This window comes from Ailuropoda melanoleuca, chromosome 8 (assembly GCF_002007445.2).
Source record: "Ailuropoda melanoleuca isolate Jingjing chromosome 8, ASM200744v2, whole genome shotgun sequence".
NCBI classification, from domain to species: Eukaryota; Metazoa; Chordata; class Mammalia; order Carnivora; family Ursidae; genus Ailuropoda; species Ailuropoda melanoleuca.
This window is the reverse complement of record NC_048225.1, coordinates 4,965,206-4,986,467: the sequence shown is the minus strand read 5'-3', so window position 1 is coordinate 4,986,467 and position 21,262 is coordinate 4,965,206. Positions and strand designations below refer to the sequence as shown.

The 21,262-nt window shown below is 37.9% G+C and overlaps 1 protein-coding gene across 5 annotated transcripts in view; it reads right to left on the bottom strand.

Moving 5' to 3' along the window:
• Positions 1-21,262, bottom strand: part of ELMOD1 (ELMO domain containing 1) — a 65,320-nt gene that overhangs the window by 7,939 nt on the left and 36,119 nt on the right. For 4 of the 5 annotated variants that reach the window (XM_034665690.1, XM_019809850.2, XM_034665692.1 and 1 more), the window contains 9 exons: positions 20,824-20,969; positions 20,656-20,684; positions 19,723-19,820; positions 15,750-15,879; positions 9,844-9,977; positions 6,783-6,851; positions 6,266-6,289; positions 3,315-3,365; positions 1,724-1,857 (listed from right to left, as the gene is read on the bottom strand). In XM_034665690.1, coding sequence (XP_034521581.1) covers positions 1,724-1,857; positions 3,315-3,365; positions 6,266-6,289; positions 6,783-6,851; positions 9,844-9,977; positions 15,750-15,879; positions 19,723-19,820; positions 20,656-20,684; positions 20,824-20,969 — 815 coding nt within the window. The remainder of the gene's footprint in view (positions 1-1,723; positions 1,858-3,314; positions 3,366-6,265; positions 6,290-6,782; positions 6,852-9,843; positions 9,978-15,749; positions 15,880-19,722; positions 19,821-20,655; positions 20,685-20,823; positions 20,970-21,262) is intronic. The other variant, XM_034665693.1, reaches the window with a different exon arrangement.

The following is a 21,262-nucleotide window of genomic DNA, read 5'->3' as shown; positions in this document are numbered from 1 at the left end:
GCCTTTTCTGGGGGGCAGGAAAGGATAGAAGCTGTGTCCTAGGGAGGGGAATTTGGGCCTCTAAGAGTTTCTTAACATATTTTCAAGCAGTCTTGTGGTTTTTGATCCTGCCTTCACCCCTATTTCCAGAGACACCAATGCTGCCAATTCCTGAACCTTTTGGGAGGTCCCATGGAATAAATCAGGTTGCTTCTTTCTTTTCCATGCTACCTATTTGGGATTTGCTTTCTCAGGACTACTAAATCAGTTATCATTTCATCTGTTTTCCAGCTTCCAAAATGAAGTTTTTCCTGCCTTGTTCCTGATCTTTCCTGTTCTTGTGGGTTTAGGCTTTCTTGGAAAAATCCTTTTACATTAACTTTAGTGAAGTTTCAAAAGGAGCATAATGCATGCATTAATTATGCCATCTCTAACCAGAAGTCCTGATTTTTTTTTTAGAAGATTTTATTTATTTATTTGACACAGAGACAGCCAGTGAGAGAGGGAACACAAGCAGGGGGAGTGGGAGAGGAAGAAGCAGGCTCATAGCGGAGGAGCCTGATGTGGGGCCCGATACCATAACGCCGGGATCACGCCCTGAGCCAAAGACAGACACTTAACCGCTGTGCCACCCAGGCGCCCCTAACCAGAAGTCCTGATTAAGCAGACACTAAAAAAGACAAAATCCTATATAACATAATCACTGTTAATTTAGGAGTTTAGATAAAAGAAATTGCTGTTAACTCTGTCACATTGTAAAAAATAAAGTGGGGACGAGTGTTTCCCTCCAGTGGATTTGGGATGAACAACTGTGTCTTAATCATACTTAGAGTGGCAGACCTGCTCAGCAAATTAACAGACTAGAAGAGCTGAAAAAATTTAAAGAAGAAAAACATTGAAATTTTCTTAGAAAATTTCTAAGAAATCCTGGGTATAAGGCCCTTAGAGTAGTAAGCATGGTTTAAATGACATTTTTCCTTCAAATTGCCTGGGTTGTTTAGTGACTTGGAACATCTTTCCATGTTCCTCCAAACCAGGTTGTGTCTGGACCCACAAGGGTCACAGTGACATTCAGATTTTAGGATTCTGTCTCTAAGAATAGAAAATACCATCCCAGGGCTCTGTCATACAATGTCGGTTTTTATTTTCTGAAACCTCAGTATAACTGCAACCCCAAAGGATGCCCCTCATTAATAACTTCCTTCTGTAGCGGTACTAGGGGTGGTAGGAAAAGTAAGGCTGTTGACAGCTCCACCGTCATCAGTATTACCACTAAACCAACACCTCCTCTTTCTTATGTTCACTGAGCACTAACTATGTAGTGAGCTAATAGAAACTTTTTATCCATGATCTCACTTTATCTTCATAGCAACTCTTTGAGGAAAGGACTCTTTATACCTGGCATAACCAAGGCTTGGTTGGTAAACATAGATCTCAGAGTCAACTCAGGCTGTCTTCCGAACCTGCACTCTTATGTGCTATGCCATGCTGGGTCAGAGGGAGAGAGATACCCAGATCAGAAGTTAATACAGTGGATATTATGCAAGAACTGGGAAGGAGAAACATCCACGATGCCTGAAAATATTACTCTACATTTTTAAATGAGAAAACAACAACAAAATTAATACCAAAGGGTAAGTTCAAAGATCCCAAAGCAGCCAAATTACAAAGATCTCTCAGCTTTGCTCCTTGCGTAGAATGTTCCACAGAAACTATATTGATAATTTAGCAACAGGACACTTACAGAATGTTTGCTGGAAATGAGACAGTGTTGGAGCTTCTGGGGCGATGTTGTAGAAGTGAGTTTTTAGAGCTCCGCTCACCAGTAGATTATATGCCAGATCAGTTATATTGATGCCCACAATTGCAAATGAGTACCTGCAAAGTGCAAACCACAAAACCAACTGTGTGTCACGTATGCATTTAAAAATGACCTAATTTTTAAATTACTGCTAAATTACCAGTGGCAGATTGCCATTCCCTTTCTTCCCAATCTTTACCCTGAATGTTGTAACTTACTAGAAAATGCCAGTAAGGTAACCAAGGGAATTAAGAGTCATATTCTTTGATTTGGTAATTTCATTTCCAAATATATGAGAGAAAAAATCAGAAACGAAGAGCTTTATACTCAAGGATACTCATTATAGCATTATTTATAATGGCAAAGACATGGAAACTATTCAGATATTCTAAAAAAAAGATGACTGGTGAAATAAATTTTGGTAATCTCATATATTACAGCCAATAAATACTGTATTCCTAAAGACTGTTTAAGTTGGAAACATTATGTATGAAACTATCTAGGTTTTATTATATGCTCACAGGTGTGCACAAAAAGAGGGCGAGAATGAAGTGCCACCAAATATTACTATGCTATGTTGGAGGAATGAGGGGTGATTTTTTTGTTTGCTTCCCTGTATTTTCTTTATTTTTCATAAGAAGTCATATATTACTTTTAAAATGAGGCAAAATTTAAGTATCTCGACACTCAGGGTATATTTCCTAGTTCCTTTTCTACATGGCTACCAAAAATTGAATGGAATTGAGGTCTTAAGTCTCTGGGTAATATAAATCCAGCACATAAAAAATAGGACTTCTCCATTCAGAAATATTTTTGAATGAAATGGGGCATTAAAAAAAACCCTAATAAAGTAAATTTATAATCTAATAGCCTGATACTTGATCAAAATCCTTAAAAAAAAAGAACTACCAGATACAGTTTGGTTTTTTTTTTTTAAAGATTTTATTTATTTATTTGACAGAGAGAGAGAGATGGAGCAGAAGCAGGGGGAGTGGCAGGCAGAGGGAGAGGGAGAAGCAGGCTACCTGCTGAGCAGGGTGCCTGATGTGGGGCTCCATCCGAGGATCCCGGGATCATGACCTGAGCTGAAGGCAGCTGTTTAACCTACTGAGCCACCCAGGCACCCCCAGTTCTTTTTTTTTAAAGTAGGCTCCACACCCAGCATGGAGCACAACTCAGGGCCTGAACTCATAACCCTGAGATCAAGACCAGAGCGGAGATCAAGAGTCAGGTGCTTAACCAACTGAGCCGCCCTACCCTACCAAATATAATTCTGAGTGGTGACTTCTGAAAATCATTTCCATACATTTATAACTTTGTAAAGATTGTCAGTTGGTCAAAGGCAAAGTAGTACCATAGAATCACACAAATAAATCCCAAAACATATGAACAGGTTCTTTTAAAAGTTCAGCTGGATTATATATTTCCATCAGGACATTTTTCATCTTTGTCATCTTTTACAGTGTTCTTAGGACATTTTTTTTCTGGTTCTGGTTCTGACTGACAACCTTTATATATGAAATCCCACACTCACCCAATTGCTTTATCCATCCTTTTCTTCTCCCATTCTGCTTTGCTGAATTTGCTGAGTGAATGAATAAAGAAATAAGATTTAATCTGTAATCGGTACTTTTCTCTTTTAATGTTTATATTAAAACTGTTGACTAGATGCAGAGATGTCTGTAACTCAGTTCTCAAATACTAATCAATTTAAATTTTATCAGTTAAAAATCCACAGTAAAATTTATGTGGAGTTCAGAAATGGGATTATTTAAAGCCCTGCTACTTATGCTCTGTTCCCTTTAGTGTAGCAGTGGGAGACAGTCCTTAAGGTGAAACACTAAAGTGCTTTTTTATGAGATCATTGATTATCAAACAATACTTTCTCCGAGAACCTTTGCATGGTATGTCTCTTCTAACCAGATGCTCCCTTGCTCTCTCATAATTCCCGACTACATTTCTTTTGGTTTTATTTCATGGCATTTATCCTATTCAGTCTTACTTGTGATGTCTGGTTTACTGTAGATGCCAAATAAATGTTTATTGATGAATAAAGTAGTGAACTAGTGAAAGGAAGGAGGGCGGGGAGAGAGGAATGAAAGATATATAGGTCTTAAAAACTCTGTTCTGACAAGTGCTATGGCATTTCCTCTGTCTAAGCTAAGATCGCTAAACCATAGCAGTTCATTTTAATCCATGTTATAATTTGAGCTTCTGAATAAGACTTTGTAGAAAGGGCTCTATCATAGAAGTATTGAAGTATTCTGAAAATATTGCCTTGCATTCTTTTTCTTTGCGGACTTGCAAGTCCTTCCCATTCTCCCCCACTCCATACTGCCAGTGTTTTGTAAACAGGAACCATGTTCCACTCCTCTTTGTGGCTAATGTAATCCTCATTTTACACTAAAAAAAATGTTGTTAGCATTTAACTAAGTAACACTTTAAAACTAGAGTTATGAACATTTAGCTTCCATATAAGTAGGGCTCTTTATAATAACTTGCAAACACTATATTAAAAGACACACATGTGATACACGCAGAAAAAGACCACAAAAACATGATGCAAAATTGATATTTAACTATATGTACTTTCTACTCTGTAAATGACTGGTTGTAATTCAAATTAACTGCCTTTCATTCATTTTAAAATATGCCACTTCTTTTTAAAGTGTAACTGCCTACAAGCCAGCCAACCAACCAGCCAGCCAAAAAGGCATGAGGAGATTTTTCCTTAAAAGACTCATATCTGAACTAAACTGAGTTAGGAGTGAAATTTAAGAAACTTTAAATAGACAAATTTATAAGTACCTATTTTCTCTTAACAAAGCTTTATAAATACATAGTGTCTTTGCATTTGTTAAATAAAGTCTCTTTCTGCATTGGAAATAAAAGAAAAGGCCAAATGACCTCCACTCATTTAATCACTTACAGGATATCCTGTACCAAATAGAATGAATCCCTTTCTTCAGGAAACACACAACAATAGCAACAACAACAAACAATCCAACAGGCAAAATTCTCCTCTTAATCTTGAATGTACTTAGGTCCCTCAAGCTACTTTAGGACTTAACAGATGGAAGTTTACAAGGGCAATAACAGCAATGTATATAATGCTTGTTGTTGGGTTGACTGGGGAGAGTTTCCTTAGCGTACATTGCTGCTCGACACCTGAAGTATTCAGGGCCTGACAGAACCTACGTTGCTATCACAAGTGGCCAACAGATACTTATTTTAGACGTTGGTGAAGGAGAAAGCATTTTCAAAACATTCTGATTTGTTTTTACTGACATTTACCATCAATATGAAGTGATTAACATTTGAAGTTCATCGACTCAATTTTATAGTGGCTTGAGGGACAAAGTGTGGTGGCTTTATCTATATGCCTACATACACACACACACACACACACGCACACACACATTGTAGTCTCTTCTTAAATAAGAGTATTCACACATAAACTCTCAAATATGTTGTCTCTGATGGTTGACACAAGAAATAAAACTACAAAGCCTAGCTTTAAGAATGGCTCACAGCTAAAATTTATCACCCTATAATGATTAATCAAAAAAATATTTCAAGCTTATTGTCACTTGCCAACGACCATGGAGGGTTCATGTGTTTTTCTGATGCTCTTCCAGGCATACCTGAGTTTAGACACAGACTCCCCAAGACAATTTTAATTAGAGTAAGTTCAGAGTCTCTACATTACAGAAATATGCAATTCAGAAAATAGAGTTAAAAAATTTAAAATAGCTTGATTTCAACCACGTAATATATATATCAAAAAAGAGCTAAGTGATTTTACTGTTTTTCTCAAATAAATAAAAGGTAAAGAAAATGGAAATCTTATAAATACAAATTTAGAAAGTATAGTGTAATTTAATGAACCTAAGCCAAATGAAGCTTGAATAAATATAATAGTAAGGTGGTGGGGACAAAGTTAACCAGTGTCTGATTTTTGAGAATGGTATGATATAATTTTGGGTTGATTTATTAAATATGAACACTAGCAAGGAACTTGGCATGCTGAGGAGAAAAAAGTGATATAAAAGCATGACTGCAAAATGGCAGAACTCCTTATATACAGTAACTACTATTTATAATAATGAAATTAGAAATATAGAAGAACAAAATTGCTCTATGCAACAAAACTTCCAAATAAAATGTCCCTCTCTGGGGAGTAGATGAGGTCACAGCATGTGTGGTGATGTGTTCAGCCATTAGGTGCAGTGCTCAACATGGTTCTCCGATTAGGTACAGCCATGACGGTAGAACGGTTCTTTGATATTTTCTGTTAGGTTGGTCTAATGTGGTTTTCCTTCACTAAAACACAACCTAAATATAATGAAGTGTATTAGATAAAAAGTTGGAAAATGTTTGTTTTTTGAAAAATTTTCATGAATTTATATTTCTGTAAAAATTCTTACCCATACTTATTCTAAAATGAAATAAAAGCAACAAAACACAAAAGCAAACAAAAAATACCTTATTTCCTCTTTAGTGATATCCCTTCATGTAATCAGTTAAAGAGAGAAAAATTTAGGAAGGTAAATGAAAATGAAAAATATTTAGAATCTAGATTTTTACCAAGGAAGATAAAAAAAGCCTCAGCATTCTGGATTTTCTCAGTTGGCCCCTGACTTTGTGGCTCCCAGTCTCCCCTCTGTTCCCCCATTGTGCTCCCTTGTCTCTGAAATCTTTCTTTAAGACTCTTTCTCCTCTCCTGCCCAACTCCTTAATCCTCTGGACTCCAGCGATGTTGTCAGTCCCTTTAAATACTCATCTCACTTGAACGGTGCCACTTTACATCCTGAATCCTGTAGGAAGTTCCTGCAGTTTTAACCCTCCTATTCAGTATTTGTCCAAAGGGCTCTTTTGAAAGAGCTTTAAGCCTCCCTTCTGGCGGGTTGATGCTCCTGAGAATTCCACTGACATATCTGTGGAGGAGAAGTTCCTCTTACCTAATCCATAAACCTAACCCATCTTTATTTTCAGCAGTTACCTGCATTTTGGATGAAGAGAGTCAGAGAGGACTTGCTGAGCTGCTGCAGCATCCCTTTCTGCAAAATACCTGTAGTTGGAAGGAAAGAAAACCACAGCTCCATACCTGTCGGATGCATTCATTTTAATCCAGTTTCAGGCCATTTTGCATTCAGAGGTAGACACCAGCAGAAGATTCCCACTTGTTTCAGCTCTCCAGAGAACAGACAGCTTTTCGTACTAGACTTTTCCAAATATAATGACAGTATAATAGGGCAGTTATAAAACCTGCACAGACCTAGGAATGTATTGAGTGGGTTTGAAATTTTATTGAACCTTTTTATTTTTAAAGATTTTTATTTATTTACTTGACAGAGAAAGAGAGAGAAAGCACAAGCAGGGGGAGTGGCAGGCAGAGAGTGAAGGAGAAGCGGGCTCCCTGGGAGCCTGTTGCAGGGCTCCATCCCAGGACCCCGGGATCATGACCTGAGCTGAAGGCAGACATGTAACCGACTGAGCCACCCAGGCGCCACGGGTTTGAAATTTTAATTATGAACTTTGCCATTCCCCGGGGAGCTAAGGATATTTGTAGTAAGAAGGGTTATAGATGAGGGGGGAGGATGAGGCCCGTCAGAAGGCAGAGGCAGCCCGGATGAGAGGACATGTGGAGGGGCTGTGACAGCCAAGGGACAGAGAGAGGAAGAGAGTAGAGGAGGTGAGAGATGATGCACTTCAAGTGCATTTTTCTTGGACAATATTCATGGGTATTTGAATTCTGGATGAATGGAAAATACGGTGCTAAAAGCAAAATTCTATCCTGGGGAAAAAGGGCAATGAAATTTCTTAAAAATACAGTTACATACATTATAAAATATATCACAAAAAGTATTTCATAAAGACAGTAACAAAATAAAACACCAGCATGTGTTGTTGGATTTGACGTGTATATATTTCCCACATAAAGCTGAAGTATAAAACAAGCTCTTAAATTTTCTCTCAGAAAATTTCAAACCACAGTCAGCAGTTGTAATACACATGTCCATGATTATTAATGAAACTGAGTCTCTTTTCATACTTTCATTGACCATCTAGAAAACCTGGATGTCTTTTGTGTCTTATCTGTTTATTTTGGTCCAGCATATCTAAAAATGTCTTCAAACAAATAAGACAACCCTACAGAGAATAATATACTGGATGGGGATCCTTTATCATTTATGTGAGTGTTAGGCTTGGCTTGTCTTTTCATGTTGTTTATGGTGGCTTATCTTTTAATGTGTGAAATGTATTGATTTTTGTTTTATAGCTTGTGCTTTTTTGTGTGTGTGTCTTTAAGGGATCCCTCCCTACATATCTGAAAGATTTGCTCTTTCAGAGAAGTTGTAAAGTTGTAAAGTTTGTTTGGACTTTCAATTTATGAAACTGAGGTTGAGACAGAGGTGGAGATTTTATTTTATTTTTTTCCTCAGCTCTACTTATTCAAAAGCTCATCCTTTATCTACTTATTTGTCACAATACCTTTGTCCTCAAAATTTATTTTTTATTCATTCATGTTGTATAATAATGTGGTTTTAGAACATTTCATAAACGAATAGGTGATTATTAAACATCCCAAATTAAAAATAGAGGCAAAAATCTAGAAAAATGGGGTGCATCAAAAATGACTAAGGCTTCGTTTCTTTTATTTTTTATTATTTTAAAAAAGCTTTTATTTATCAGAGAGGGAGAGAGAGCACACAAGCAGGAGGAACGGCAGGCAGAGGGAGAAGCAGGCTCCTCGATGAGCAAGGAGCCCAGTGTGGGACTTGATCCCAGGACCCTGGGATCATGACCTGAACTGAAGGCAGACACTTAACAGATTGAGCCACCCAGGTGTCCCAGGCTTTGTTTCTTTTAAAAATACATAGCTATCCTAACTAATAGGATGGTGTCAAAGCGCAAAGAACCAACTGAAAAGGACTCCCTTTGGCTTAAAAAATAGTGACTCCATATGAATTAATTTAAACATGAGAAAAAAGAACGAGCACACAGTTATTTGAATCATGATGAACATATAAGAACCATGAATTAAAAATGGTATTTAAAAAATAGTTAAAATAAAAAAAAATTTTTTTCTTTTTTGGTCACTAACAAGGGAACTAGGGCACCAACTCCTCACTCTGATAATTAGCAACTAAATAGAAAAATCGAGCATCTGTTCTGCCTATATGTTAAAGAAAGTAAATAACTATAGTTGATGAAGGAAATCAAGTCTTTACAGAATTCCAGCCAACATTTGTGGGAGGAATCACAGCATTGGAAAAGCACTTTTTGTACAATTAATTAACTGGTCCAGTGAAGATCAATGAAGGATGAAATGGTTGGATAAAGGGCTGATGGGGGACTTTACAGTGGAGCTGCCAGGCTGTGATGCCTCCCATCCCTCTCAGCACAGGACTGAGAAGGGAACACTGCAGACTGCCCTTGGATGTCAACCTGAACCTACTCAGGCCTTTCTGAATACCTCCAGTTTTCAGAAAATCCAGACCATGGGATATTTAAAGGACAGCTGACCTGGGATCTTGCACAATTTATGACATTGGGGAGGGGGCAAAAGGAGAAGCAGACGGGGAGAGACATAATATCCAAGTGCTATGTGTTAATTTTGTTAGGTGTGATAATGGCACTGTGGTTAATATAAGGTAATATTGATTTTTTTTTAGAGCTACATATTGAAATGTGAGGGCAAAATGACAAACAATATAGGAATTTATTGCAGGTGTTTCAAAATCTTGATAATTACTGAACCTGGGCAGTATAAGGGGGTTCCTTACAGTCTTCCATTTGTTTTTGTATCTACTTAAATTTTTTCATAATACAAAATTAAAAATAAAAACATTTGAGATCCACTTGTAAAACACAATGAAGTTTCCCAAAGAAAAGGAAGAGCTTTTTAAATTTTAGGAACCTGAGTTATCTCTCGGGGACTTCAGTGTTTTCTTTGAGTTTTCTGCGAAGTGGCTTTTGGAACTAGTAACTCACCTTTGTCATTTCCACATGACCAGGACATCACTTTTTAATGTTCGACCCTTCTCCATTTTACTTACTGCAAATTGTATAGGCCCAGAAGTCCCATTCCTCGAAAATCTGTTTTAGGATCATCACCTTGGAAACCAATTTCACACCACTGCTTAGAAATCCGAGATTCCAGTGGAGTATTGGGCTTCAAGAACTTCCATAACTGGAAGACAAGACAGAAAGCCTGTTGATGTGAACACAAACACAAACACTCTTTCCTGTGGTGATTTTGTAAACTACAGTATTAGGAGAGCTTTACAAAACTGAATATAGAGTTGATCATATTTCCATGATCTATGACAGCAGTTCTCAGTATGGTCTGAAGACTCCCTGGAGGGACTCCAGGGCCTTTTCAGAGGGCCTGCGAGGTAAAAACTATTCCATAATAAAACTAGGAGGTTATTTGCCTTTTCCCTCTTATCTTCTCATGAGTATACAGTGGAATTTTCCAGAGGCTGCATGAGGTGACGATGTCATTACTCAGGAGGCTATGGAATGTGTACTTGTATGTTTAGGTGTTTTATATCTTTCTGTTTTAATTTCTAATAAAAACATATAACTGTATAATCTCCCACAAAAGAAGGTAAGGGGTGAACAGGGAAAAATTTGAGGCCATGTATTATTTTTACAGCATTATTAACAAAAAGAAAAGTGGATTGACTTGAGTTTCATTTCTCACCTGTAGCAGAGGTGAGAATAAACAAGCATCATAGAGCTAGATAAAGGAGGATCACTCGTGTTCATGAATAAATAAACCTCAAAATATATGATCATTTTTAAGAGTTACCTAAAAGAATTTTAATTCCAATCAGTATATGTTAATTGACAGATACAAAGTGTAAACACTATGGCGGATTCTATTTTCCCGAGTTTTCTAGAGAAAGATTCAGCACATACTATTACTTGAGAAAGAGTGAGACCCACAGCTGCATAAATATATAATGCTCAAATTATTCCTTCTAACAAACAGAGATGGGCATATAAGCAAATCTACTTTTTAGACTATTAATAATAAATCTTTTTTATAGACAGGGACAAATACAAATGTAAAATTTTCTTATTACTATTTCAGACATAATTCAACTTCTAAATTGTTTATTCTGTGTTGTATGGATTTTAAATCTTACAGAGAATAGTAATACAGAAATAGCTTGCTTTATAGTGAATTGTCACATCCGACACAGTATAGAAGAAAATATTCAGTGACAGGAAACACCAAAAAAAAAAGGTACAATTCAAAGGATACAATATGTTAGTGGCACAACAGGTAAATGAAATCTAAAGGGTGAGAGAAAAAATTCAGAGGGAAGAAAGTAAATCTATCCTGCTTGAAAGCAAAATAGCAAATGTGAGTATAAGAAATCTCTTTTTATATCATGCATATGAAAATTTGCCAGTGCTTTGCATTCATCAGGACAGAAAATGTTTGAGTTCGACAGAGGAGCACTAAAAAAATGAGAAAAGGCCTCTTTTAAAAAATTCTTTAGGAACTGATTTGGTTACTGCCACAATGAAAAAAAAAAAAAAAGAACGAAAGGAAAAACTTGGTAAAGCTCATTGCACTCATTTGGCCAATAATTTGAAGTAATCTCAGGGCCCTACACAGTGGAGTGAAATGGCAAAAGCAAACATTTCATTTCTATAGGTAGGTTATAAACCTCATTCATTAGGGGAATAATTTGGGGGGGGTAAAAAGTTTGAATGATGCTTAAAAAAGAAATTCCATTGTATTAATTTCACGTATCACGACAGACTAGACCAATGGCTAAAAAGCGTTCTTAATTCTTTTTTTTTTTTTAAAGATTTTATTTATTAATGTGACAGAGAGAGAGACAGCCAGCGAGAGAGGGAACACAAGCAGGGGGAGTGGGAGAGGAAGAAGCAGGCTTCCAGCGGAGGAGCTGATGTGGGGCTCAATCCCAGGAGCCTGGGATCACGCCCTGAGCGGAAGGCAGACGCTTAAGGACTAAGCCACCCAGGCGCCCCTGTTCTTAATTCTTAAGCCTATCTGCTTTAATAAGGGTTACTTTCTCAAAAAATGAAAGTCATTTACGCTTAAGTGCCTATCTGAAGTGCTACCACGTGTACATTTCCTGTAAGAATGAGCTACTGGATTCTCTTCTGATAGGCTTTTCCCTGCAAAACTAAGGGGAGGAGGCAGGGTGGCCCTGAATGGTGAGGTCCTTTCTTGCATATATGGAGCTGACCAGAAATCTGAACAAAGGTGGTGGGCCTCTGATGGGGGGCTCTGTGGAATTCAGCCATCTAAACTATGCTGTTGGGAGTGGAGTTATTCCAAAGTTACCTGCTACAGGCAGGAGACCAGAGACAGAAAGGGTGATTCTTGTGGCAGATGAAAAACTACAGATGTGGAAGCTGCACCCTGAGTCAGACTGTCATCCATCATGGCCTACGCTCTATTTGACTCTGTTCTCTTTGCACTGAGGCTTTACCACAAGCTTATTTCAACATTTCCCCTTGTCTCAGGTCTGCTGCAGAAGGGCAAGGGCAAGGCCATTTGTCTACCCATTCATTCAAGGAGAAACAGCCTCCCACCAAGGCCACCTTGGGATTATCTCTTCCCTCAGGAGAGGATCCTTTAATTTTGGGTTTTGTTTTGTTTTGTTTTAGATGGCGGGGAGCAGAGGGAGAGAGAGAATCTTAAGAAGGCTTCACACTTGAGTGCGGAGCACAACGTGGGGCTCCATCCCATGACCCTGAGATCAGGATGTGAGCTGACATCAAGAGTTGGATGCTCAAGTGACCGAGCCACCCAGGAACTCCTTTTTTTTTTTTTTTCTATTAAGTACATGACTCCAACCTAGAATTTTCACTTTATTATTAATGTGGTTAGCACATGTTTAATTGACTTGTCTATTTGAATAACTCCTATAGACAGTGCTATATGAACATAATGTTATTCAGTTTCATCTCACCCTATATTTGATCATAAAATCCAGGGTTTTTTTTTAATACTTTAACACTGTAAGCATTGATAATGGTCTCCTGTGTTTTTAAATCAATATGACAATATATTACCTAAGCCTTTAAATCAAGGGTTGGCAAACTTTGCCTGTAAAGGGCCAGAGAGTAAATATTTTAGGCTTTGGTGGCCAAATGGTCACTGCTGCAATTACTCAATTTTGCCACTGTAATACAAAAGCAGCCACAGATAGTACATACATCAATGAATGGACATATTCCAATAAAACTTTACTTACAAAAATGGATGGCAGGCCAGATTTGGCCCACAGGCTTTAGTTTGTGACTCTTGATCTAAACAATTTATGAAGTAGGTAACAAGGCTGTTACTACCCGTTTTAAAGATGAAGCAGCCTCAGATCAGGCAGTTAAACACAAACCACGGGCCAGCCTCTCAAGATACAAATGGGGACAGACACGGTCTCTCCCTCGGGAGGTAGTGCAGTGCGGTAGTGTGGAGCCTTTCTGACTGTGAGCTTGGGCAGCACGTAACTGCCTGCTCTCATCCTCCTCCCTGAAAATGGGGATAATACCAATATCTTACCACAAGGTTATTGTGACCGTTAAATGAAATAATGCTGTAAAACATTTACTGTAATGATTAACGTGTGCTAAATGTTCACTTAATGCTCTGTTATTACTGATTTCATTATCATACTTGGAATTTGAATAAACTAAAGAAGAGAATAAAGATCCCACTCCTAAGTGTTCTGGGGGAAACTAGAGAAGATTTCAAAATCGAATGAGTAAGGATTTAAAAAGAGCTGGCTTTTGCTGTGAGAATAATAGGTAATAGAGGGAACCTGGGCATATGGGATGGCACGGCCTGTTCTGGGTCAAGGTGAGTGACAGAGCATGGAGGATACAGGAGATACACCTTGGAGAAATAGATTGGAAAGGGTCCAAAATGCCATGTGAAGATGCATGGGATTTCTTCTGTCAGATACAGGGAACCTGAAGTTTTTAACCTAGGCAATAACATGACTAGATAATCCCTCCACAGTATTTTAGTAGGTGGAAGGGAGGAAGCTAATACTTAGTGGCAGAATTAAAAGGCTATTATAGGGGCGCCTGGGTGGCTCAGTCGTTAAGCGTCTGCCTTCGGCTCAGGGCGTGATCCCAGAGTCCTGGGATCGAGCCCCACGTCAGGCTCCTCCACTGGGAGCCTGCTTCTTCCTCTCCCACTCCCCCTGCTTGTGTTCCCTCTCTCGCTGGCTGTCTCTCTCTGCCAAATAAATAAATAAAATCTTAAAAAAAAAAAAAAGGCTATTATAATGGCCCAAGCTGGAGATAATGCTAGAATAAGGTGGTGGGCTTGGGAAACATTCAAGAGCTATTTTGAGGGAGTTCTATGGATAAGGTTTAGTGATTTTTGTAGATGCATAGTATCTCCCCAGTTAGATTGGAGAAAAGATGCCTTTCCTCACAGTGCTTAAGGCAGTAGTGGACAGTTGTGGCTTCATAACTTACTAGCCGTATGGATCAGAATCTGAACTGAAATGCTTGTAGTTTGCTCAGCTGTAGCTACCAGCCATCACCTTGCTTACCTCTTACAGCTGTGCCAGTAAAAAATAACACATACAAACTCAAATCGTGACCACAGATAAAAGGTATATCATAAAAGTTCCTGACTTTTAGTATCTAATGAACCACAGTAATTCATTCATTCACCCGTATTTGTTGAAAACCCACTATGTGCAGCAACCATACAACAGGTCAGCTAAGATGGTGTGCAGCTCGCACCCGCATGTCACTCATTCTGAAGGCATCACGGCCATTCTAACGAATTCTTCAGCTGCCTGTGGCCACTCTGCTATTTTTTCCACTTCTTTTCTCTTTCGTTCACCTCTTATTTCTCACCTTAAGGTCATTTTAATTGAACTCGACTACTTCTATCAGAAAATAAGATAAAAAAGGCAATAGCAGGAAATGAAGCTCAGCCAGTAGATTAGCTAAATTTAAGCAGAGCAGAAAGGGAAGAAGAAAAACTGCTAAGATTGAGCCGCCTTTCATTTTCAGGGATTCACATCAGACGTAGGACTAATTAGCAGAGACAAGTCATCTGCGTAAGTATTTACATACACAAAAGCATGCACTCCTTCACACAAAATTACAGCTCCTATTGACATTTTTCAATAAGATAAACTACGGCAGCTAAACAAATGTTTCCTTCTGATTTTGTAAGTGTCTTTTTGTATTCTAGCAAAGGACAAGGAAGCACTCCATCCTAAAAAGCATCTATTTTCAGAAGTGAATTTAGAAAATATTTCACACGAATAGTTCTAAAGGTTGGGTCTTAATTTCTTAAGTTCCAAATCCAGTGTTTTGAGGTCAAGTTTTATTGGTGTTCAGTGTACATCAGATCATATAAGATCTTTAAGGTTTTGCTTTGACAGCCAGAAGAAGTATTTACAAGTGCATATTGTTCTTCTAACAGTTTTAATAAACCAGATATAAACCTTAACCTCCTCTTCTGATACTCTCCAAGTTACATGAATAAATAATCAGCAATAAGATCTTAAGTAATTTCCCAAGAGGGCTATTGCTGAAGCAGAAACCAACTTAATCTTCTTTGATGTCTATTAAAAGTCATAAATGGAAATCCCAGGTCACTCTTTGACAAATGCTCTTTCTCCTACTGGCTTTCAATACAGTGAAACAGCCTAAACCTGAGTCAGAATATGAGCACTCATGGAAATCACCTCTGATGATCTCTCAGATTAAAAAAAAAAAAAAATTGGCTTCACATTTAGCTTCCCACGTGAATTTTCTAATGAAGAAGTTACCTCCTACATCTGAACCAGCAAGCAAAGTAGGCTTTACCAACCAGTTATACGCCCGTGTCTTATTCATCTTTGTAACCTCCCTGTCAGAGCAGTGTCTAGCACTTAGCAGGTGCTTGGCAGAGCTTAGCTGACCTAAGAAAAGCACTGAAATGTGTTCGGGGTCTAACCTTCAAAAGCATTTCTTCATGTTGGGGGTTATCAGAATCATAGGGTTCTCTGCGCAGTTTTTCCACATCTGCGATAAGGTTTCTGTAACCAACAATTTGCAGAAGGCAAGCCTGAAGAGAGATTCCCAACCTAAGGTGTTCAAAAACAGAAGAAATGAACGTGAGGAAAAACAAAACATATATTTTGGCATTTGTTCACTTGATGTGTTTACAATAGAACTTTCCATATTTATATAATATTGAGGAAATTGCTCGTGTGGGATGTATTTAATCGAAGCCCAGTTTTTCTTTTTATGGACCTAGAACCATATTTAGTTTACTTAGAAAACTAAAGCAATGTAACACTTCCTGCACTGGTCTCACAGACACTTGTGCTTGCGTGGAGGAAGCACAGTTTCTTACTGAAGCTCCATATGGACAGTTGTAGAACTCGGCTAAAATTTACCTTTCGTTCCGGCCTTTTCTTAAGCCAAGTTGGAACAATATGGCTTAAAAAACAAGGGAGTTCTTTATGCCAGTGACTTGAGTAAGATGTAGAAAACATAGGTGATAATGAGTTCAGAGGGATGGCTTAGCCCTGCTAAGCGGCTCTATGAGAAGTACCTCAGGAGTGTGTGTGTGTGAGAGAGAGAGAGAGAGAGAGAGAGAGAGATAGCTAGCTCTCAGGGGCACAGTGGAAGGAAGATTTCAAAACAACAATAACGAAACAAATACAAAAGCACCTGTGCTCGGGAGCATGCCTGACAGATGAGGCAATGCCAAGAGAAAGAACTCACTACTTTATAAAATTTCTCATTCTATTCTGACTGCTCTATTTGTCTGAATGCTTTTTCTTACTGTGAAACAAAATTTGCTTTCCTTATTACCAAGTGGTTCAAATTTTGTTCTCTCAGCAAATTTATTTCCAACTTTCCCCTACCGTGACTACTTATTTTAAGATAGTGATTCTTTCTTCTAGTCTGATCTCCAGGGTTAAAAAAAAAATCCTGGATTCCTTCAATTCCCGTTCATGGGACATGGGTTTCACATGTTTTACTCTTGCTCAGTCTTCTCTGAATGTATTCTGTTTGAGTAACAGCCCCCTTAAAACATATCACCAGAACAGAAAACAGTCTGGTGGCAAGTGTGATACACAGAGGATCACTAATTTCTGTGACCTCAGTGTTGTTTTTCTCTCCTACAATGTAGCAGATAAAATAGGGTCTTTTCAAGTAGTCACGTAACAACTTTATCAAACAGGTGACTAAATAATAACCATGATCCTTTTTTCTTATAAACTGTCATGTAGATTATTCTCCTGTACTTGTTTGATGGCATTTTTAAATCTAAAGGTAGTATTTCACATTTACGTATTCCTGTTGTTTCTTTATAGCCATTCACTTTTGTAAGATAGTTGAACATTGGCAATTTCATGATTCCACTCAGAGTTACTGTCCAATATGCTCCTACTCCCAATTTACACTGAATTTGAGAATTTTTGTTGTGGCCGTTATTAAAATCATGATTGTCTTTTTTTGGGGGGGGGAGAAAATGAGATGTTTAGAGGTTAAGTCTAATGTTGGGAGCCATAGAGAATTATACGTTTTAGGATTGTATATCTATCCCACACATTGAGCACAGGGTCAGATAACCCAAATACTAAACTTAAATAAAACTGAAAGTTCAATTAAATGGCCCTTACAGTTATCTGTTACCATAGCACCAAAAAACCAAATAAGATACTTAAATTTAGGAAAAGGGCAGAGTGGCACTGGTCACCCAGGAAATCAATGTAGGACTGAGAAGAGAGTTGATTTTGAGGAAGAGAGCAAGATAAATAGGAGGGAACAGGAGGAGCCAATTCCATTCCCCTCCCCCATTTTTACTGTAGTAATTTTTCAAGTGCATAAGCAGCAATTGAAAAAAATGTAATTAAACAAAATGTGGTTAAAATTATGGAAGCAGCCCAAGTGTCCATCAATAGGTGAATGGATAAAGAAGATGTGGTATATATATATACAATGGAATATTAGTCATAAAAAAGAATGAAATCTTGTTTTTTTGCAACAACATGGGTGGAGCTGGAGAGTACTATGCTAAGTGAAGTAAGTCTGTCAGCAAAGACAGATACCATATGATTGCACTCATATGTGGAATCTAAGAAACAAAACAAAAACAAAGCGGAAAAAAGAGACAAATCATGAAACAGACGCTGAGGGGCGCCTGGGTGGCACAGCGGTTAAGCGTCTGCCTTCGGCTCAGGGCGTGATCCCGGTGTTATGGGATCGAGCCCCACATCAGGCTCCTCCGATATAAGCATGCTTCTTCCTCTCCTGCTCCCCCTGCTTGTGTTCCCCCTCTCGCTGGCTGTCTCTATCTCTGTCAAATAAATAAAATCTAAAAAAAAAAAAAAAAAAAAGAAACAGACGCTGAACTACAGAGAACACACTGCTGGTCTCCAGAGGGGAGGTGGGTTGGGGGATAGGGGAACAGGTGATGGGGAATAAGAAGCGCACTTGTTATGATGAGCACTGGGTGATGTATGGAATTGTTGAATCACTATTGTGCATCTGAAACTAATGTAACATGGTATTAACTACTACACTGGGATTAAAAAAAAAACAGTGTGGTCAACAGTAGTAATGGCTTGATAAATTATAAAATATTTCCCCTAGCCTGCTCTATTTCCTGATTTTTTCCAGAAAATTATTTAATTTTTAAAAATTATATTTTGTCATGTCACTCTAGAAAAAAAGCACTGAAATCCACATTGAGATGTAAAAACACCGTCTACTGCCTGTAAGGGTTTTTTCCACCCTAAAGGAAAGCAAAAGAACAGATGGCAAGGATATGCTTCTGAATGAAACATATAACTTTCATAGAAGAGACAGAAAAGATTTACTATTAAATTGAATCCAATCTCCAAATACGATTGTGGGTCTAATATATCCCTCATGTCCAACTGCAGTCTTAAATTTTTGGTTCAAGTTAATTTAAAATGAATTGCCTTCTTATCATCTTCCCAAAGAAATAAAATATATGTCAGAGGTTTCAAAAAGACATTTGCCATATAATTAAATCACCCTTAATGACTGAATAAGGAAAAGACAGCTAATTAGCTGAAGTGTCTGCAGAAGAATGCTATGGAGACCATGTGGAAATGGAGTTTTGTGATGAGCCCCAATTAGCTAGTATCCAGAATCCCTCCAAGAGACAGACCTATACGAAAGTCCCTTCAACTACAACTCCCTGTCTTTGGCAATTTAAAAGCCTTTCTCAGCAATAACGTGAAGTTCTCGCCTATGCACATCTAAAAGACAGTTTGATTGTTACCTACCTAAACTGTCTCTAAATATATCTGCCTGCGGAATTTATTCTACCCAACATCCTTAGCCCAAAATTTTACTGAAAAACTCCTGTACCCTGGAAAATATAAAGCTAATTTTAAACGTCATGTACATTGCCAAATGCATTTTAATATTTCCAAGATGAGATGACTAAATTACAAAGTTCTGAAGTCTTCATATAAAAACCATCTCTCCCTCCCACACATGCCAGTCTTCTTGACAAGCAAGTAGGAACCGTCTCCAAGATTATCAGCCTGTCATAAACTGAAGGGATATTTTTGATGGAACAGAATCAGCTTAGGCACTTTACAACGTGAACATTTACTGTTAGTGTAAAACAGGCATCGCACAGAGCGACTGTGGATAAATGGGCTCCTTTGATTTCATCTTCTGATATCAGGGCATCCATCAGATTTCTTACTGCACTCAGAAGCATAAGCATAAATCATAACAGAAGTAGAGAGTTGCTGTTATTTACAAATATGAAAGAGGCACCTTTTTTTCTTTATCCTTCATCTGAAAATCAGACACATTGCAGATGATTGTGGCAGGGAGAGAGGGAGAGCATGCTAGCGAGCTCAGCACTATAGAAATACTAAGTACGTGCCATGTGTTCTGTGTTTTCAACAGCATACATGCATTCTTACTGTGGATTTATGTCGGGGTTAATTTTTTTCAGCTCCATGATGTCCTCTATAGTTTTCTCAATGGCGTCAGGGTGAACACTCACTGAAGTCTGTAGCAGCTGGAAGACATGGCTCAGTCAATTCCCTTGTCAAGAGCATCAGTGGCTTGAGCAGGGTCTATTTAGATGGGGCTTCAAGTATTTGCTTAGAGCTCCTAAATGAGACTAAACTAAAACTAAACTAAAAGCAAAAATTTGTTTCATATTTGAATTCTAGTAAATTAGACATTTTCATAGGGGGGGTAGTGCAGTTTTCCTGATTACGGTAATTAACATAAAATAAATGCATAAATTTTTTTTTACTATTTTCATCTTTTTAAAGCTACTTATATTGAAATACTATTTTATTTTTCTTATCCAATATACATGGTTTCCATTGTTAATGGGCAGTATTGCCTATGACTAAGTGAAGTACATGGAGGATATAGTCTTAAGGATGCCAAAATTAAATAATAATATTCAAGAGTTGTGGAAAAAAAAAAACCCAGATTTTCTCTTTTATGTGGTTGCTTAACTGCTATAAAAGCTAGCATAGCGGCTTCTCCGATTGTCTTGGGAAATCTTGAGTATAAAATTAAATGATTTGGATATTCAAGAAATGCCAGAGAGTTAACATTGCTCTTATTTTCAAGGAATATTTATTCTATGATTTGGAAAGTATAAAAAAGGATTAATTCAACAATGAAGTCATAAATGCATCATAAATCTGCTTAGAAATTCACATACTGCAGCTGCTCTCATGTCAAAAGGGGAGTGGCTTGTGACGGGCAAACAACTCTTCTCAGTTTGCACAGCCATTGGTATATTTTTGTTTCTTAAAGTGTTTATTTTTTGATGATGGAGGTAAGCCTCCAAGTGAAAAGTTGCTGAAAAATGCAGAAACAATTTTACTTACCTTACTTTTTGAATCCCTCAGTGATGTTTCTGTAAAAGTGACAATTAGAAAAAGCCATTCAAATATTTTCCTTTACAAACGGCTTAAAATTACTATACACCAATATAACACATCATGTCCACAAGCCCACCGAGCTTACATTTTGCTTACTTCTTGTTTCATGCTTACCTATTTTCATGGTTCTAGAAGCCCCAGGCTTGGTATTGTAACAGATCCGTTGCAATTCACATCTTCCAGTCAGCTTCCTCATGACAAATTTTAGGCAGCGCCACAAAAATTTACAGTAAAAATACAGGCACACCTGGAAGAACATTCTGTCAAAGACAAAAGACAGCACCCTTCCGCTAGAATTCTGAAAGAGAACAGAAAGCTACCACCAGCAGGAAAAGCCCAGAAGAAAATCAACCATTAGACTTCTGGGTTTACAAGCATATTTTGTTTTTCTAATTCCACGTTATTTTTATTTGACGTATCTAAAAACCCATTATTGGGAGGGAAGCCCAAGGTCTGTGAGGATGCACTATCTATCACTGCAAGTAACTCCAGAATGCTCTATTCTAGCAAATTTGATATTCCAAAAGCTGAAGATGAGGCTCAGCCAAGAATC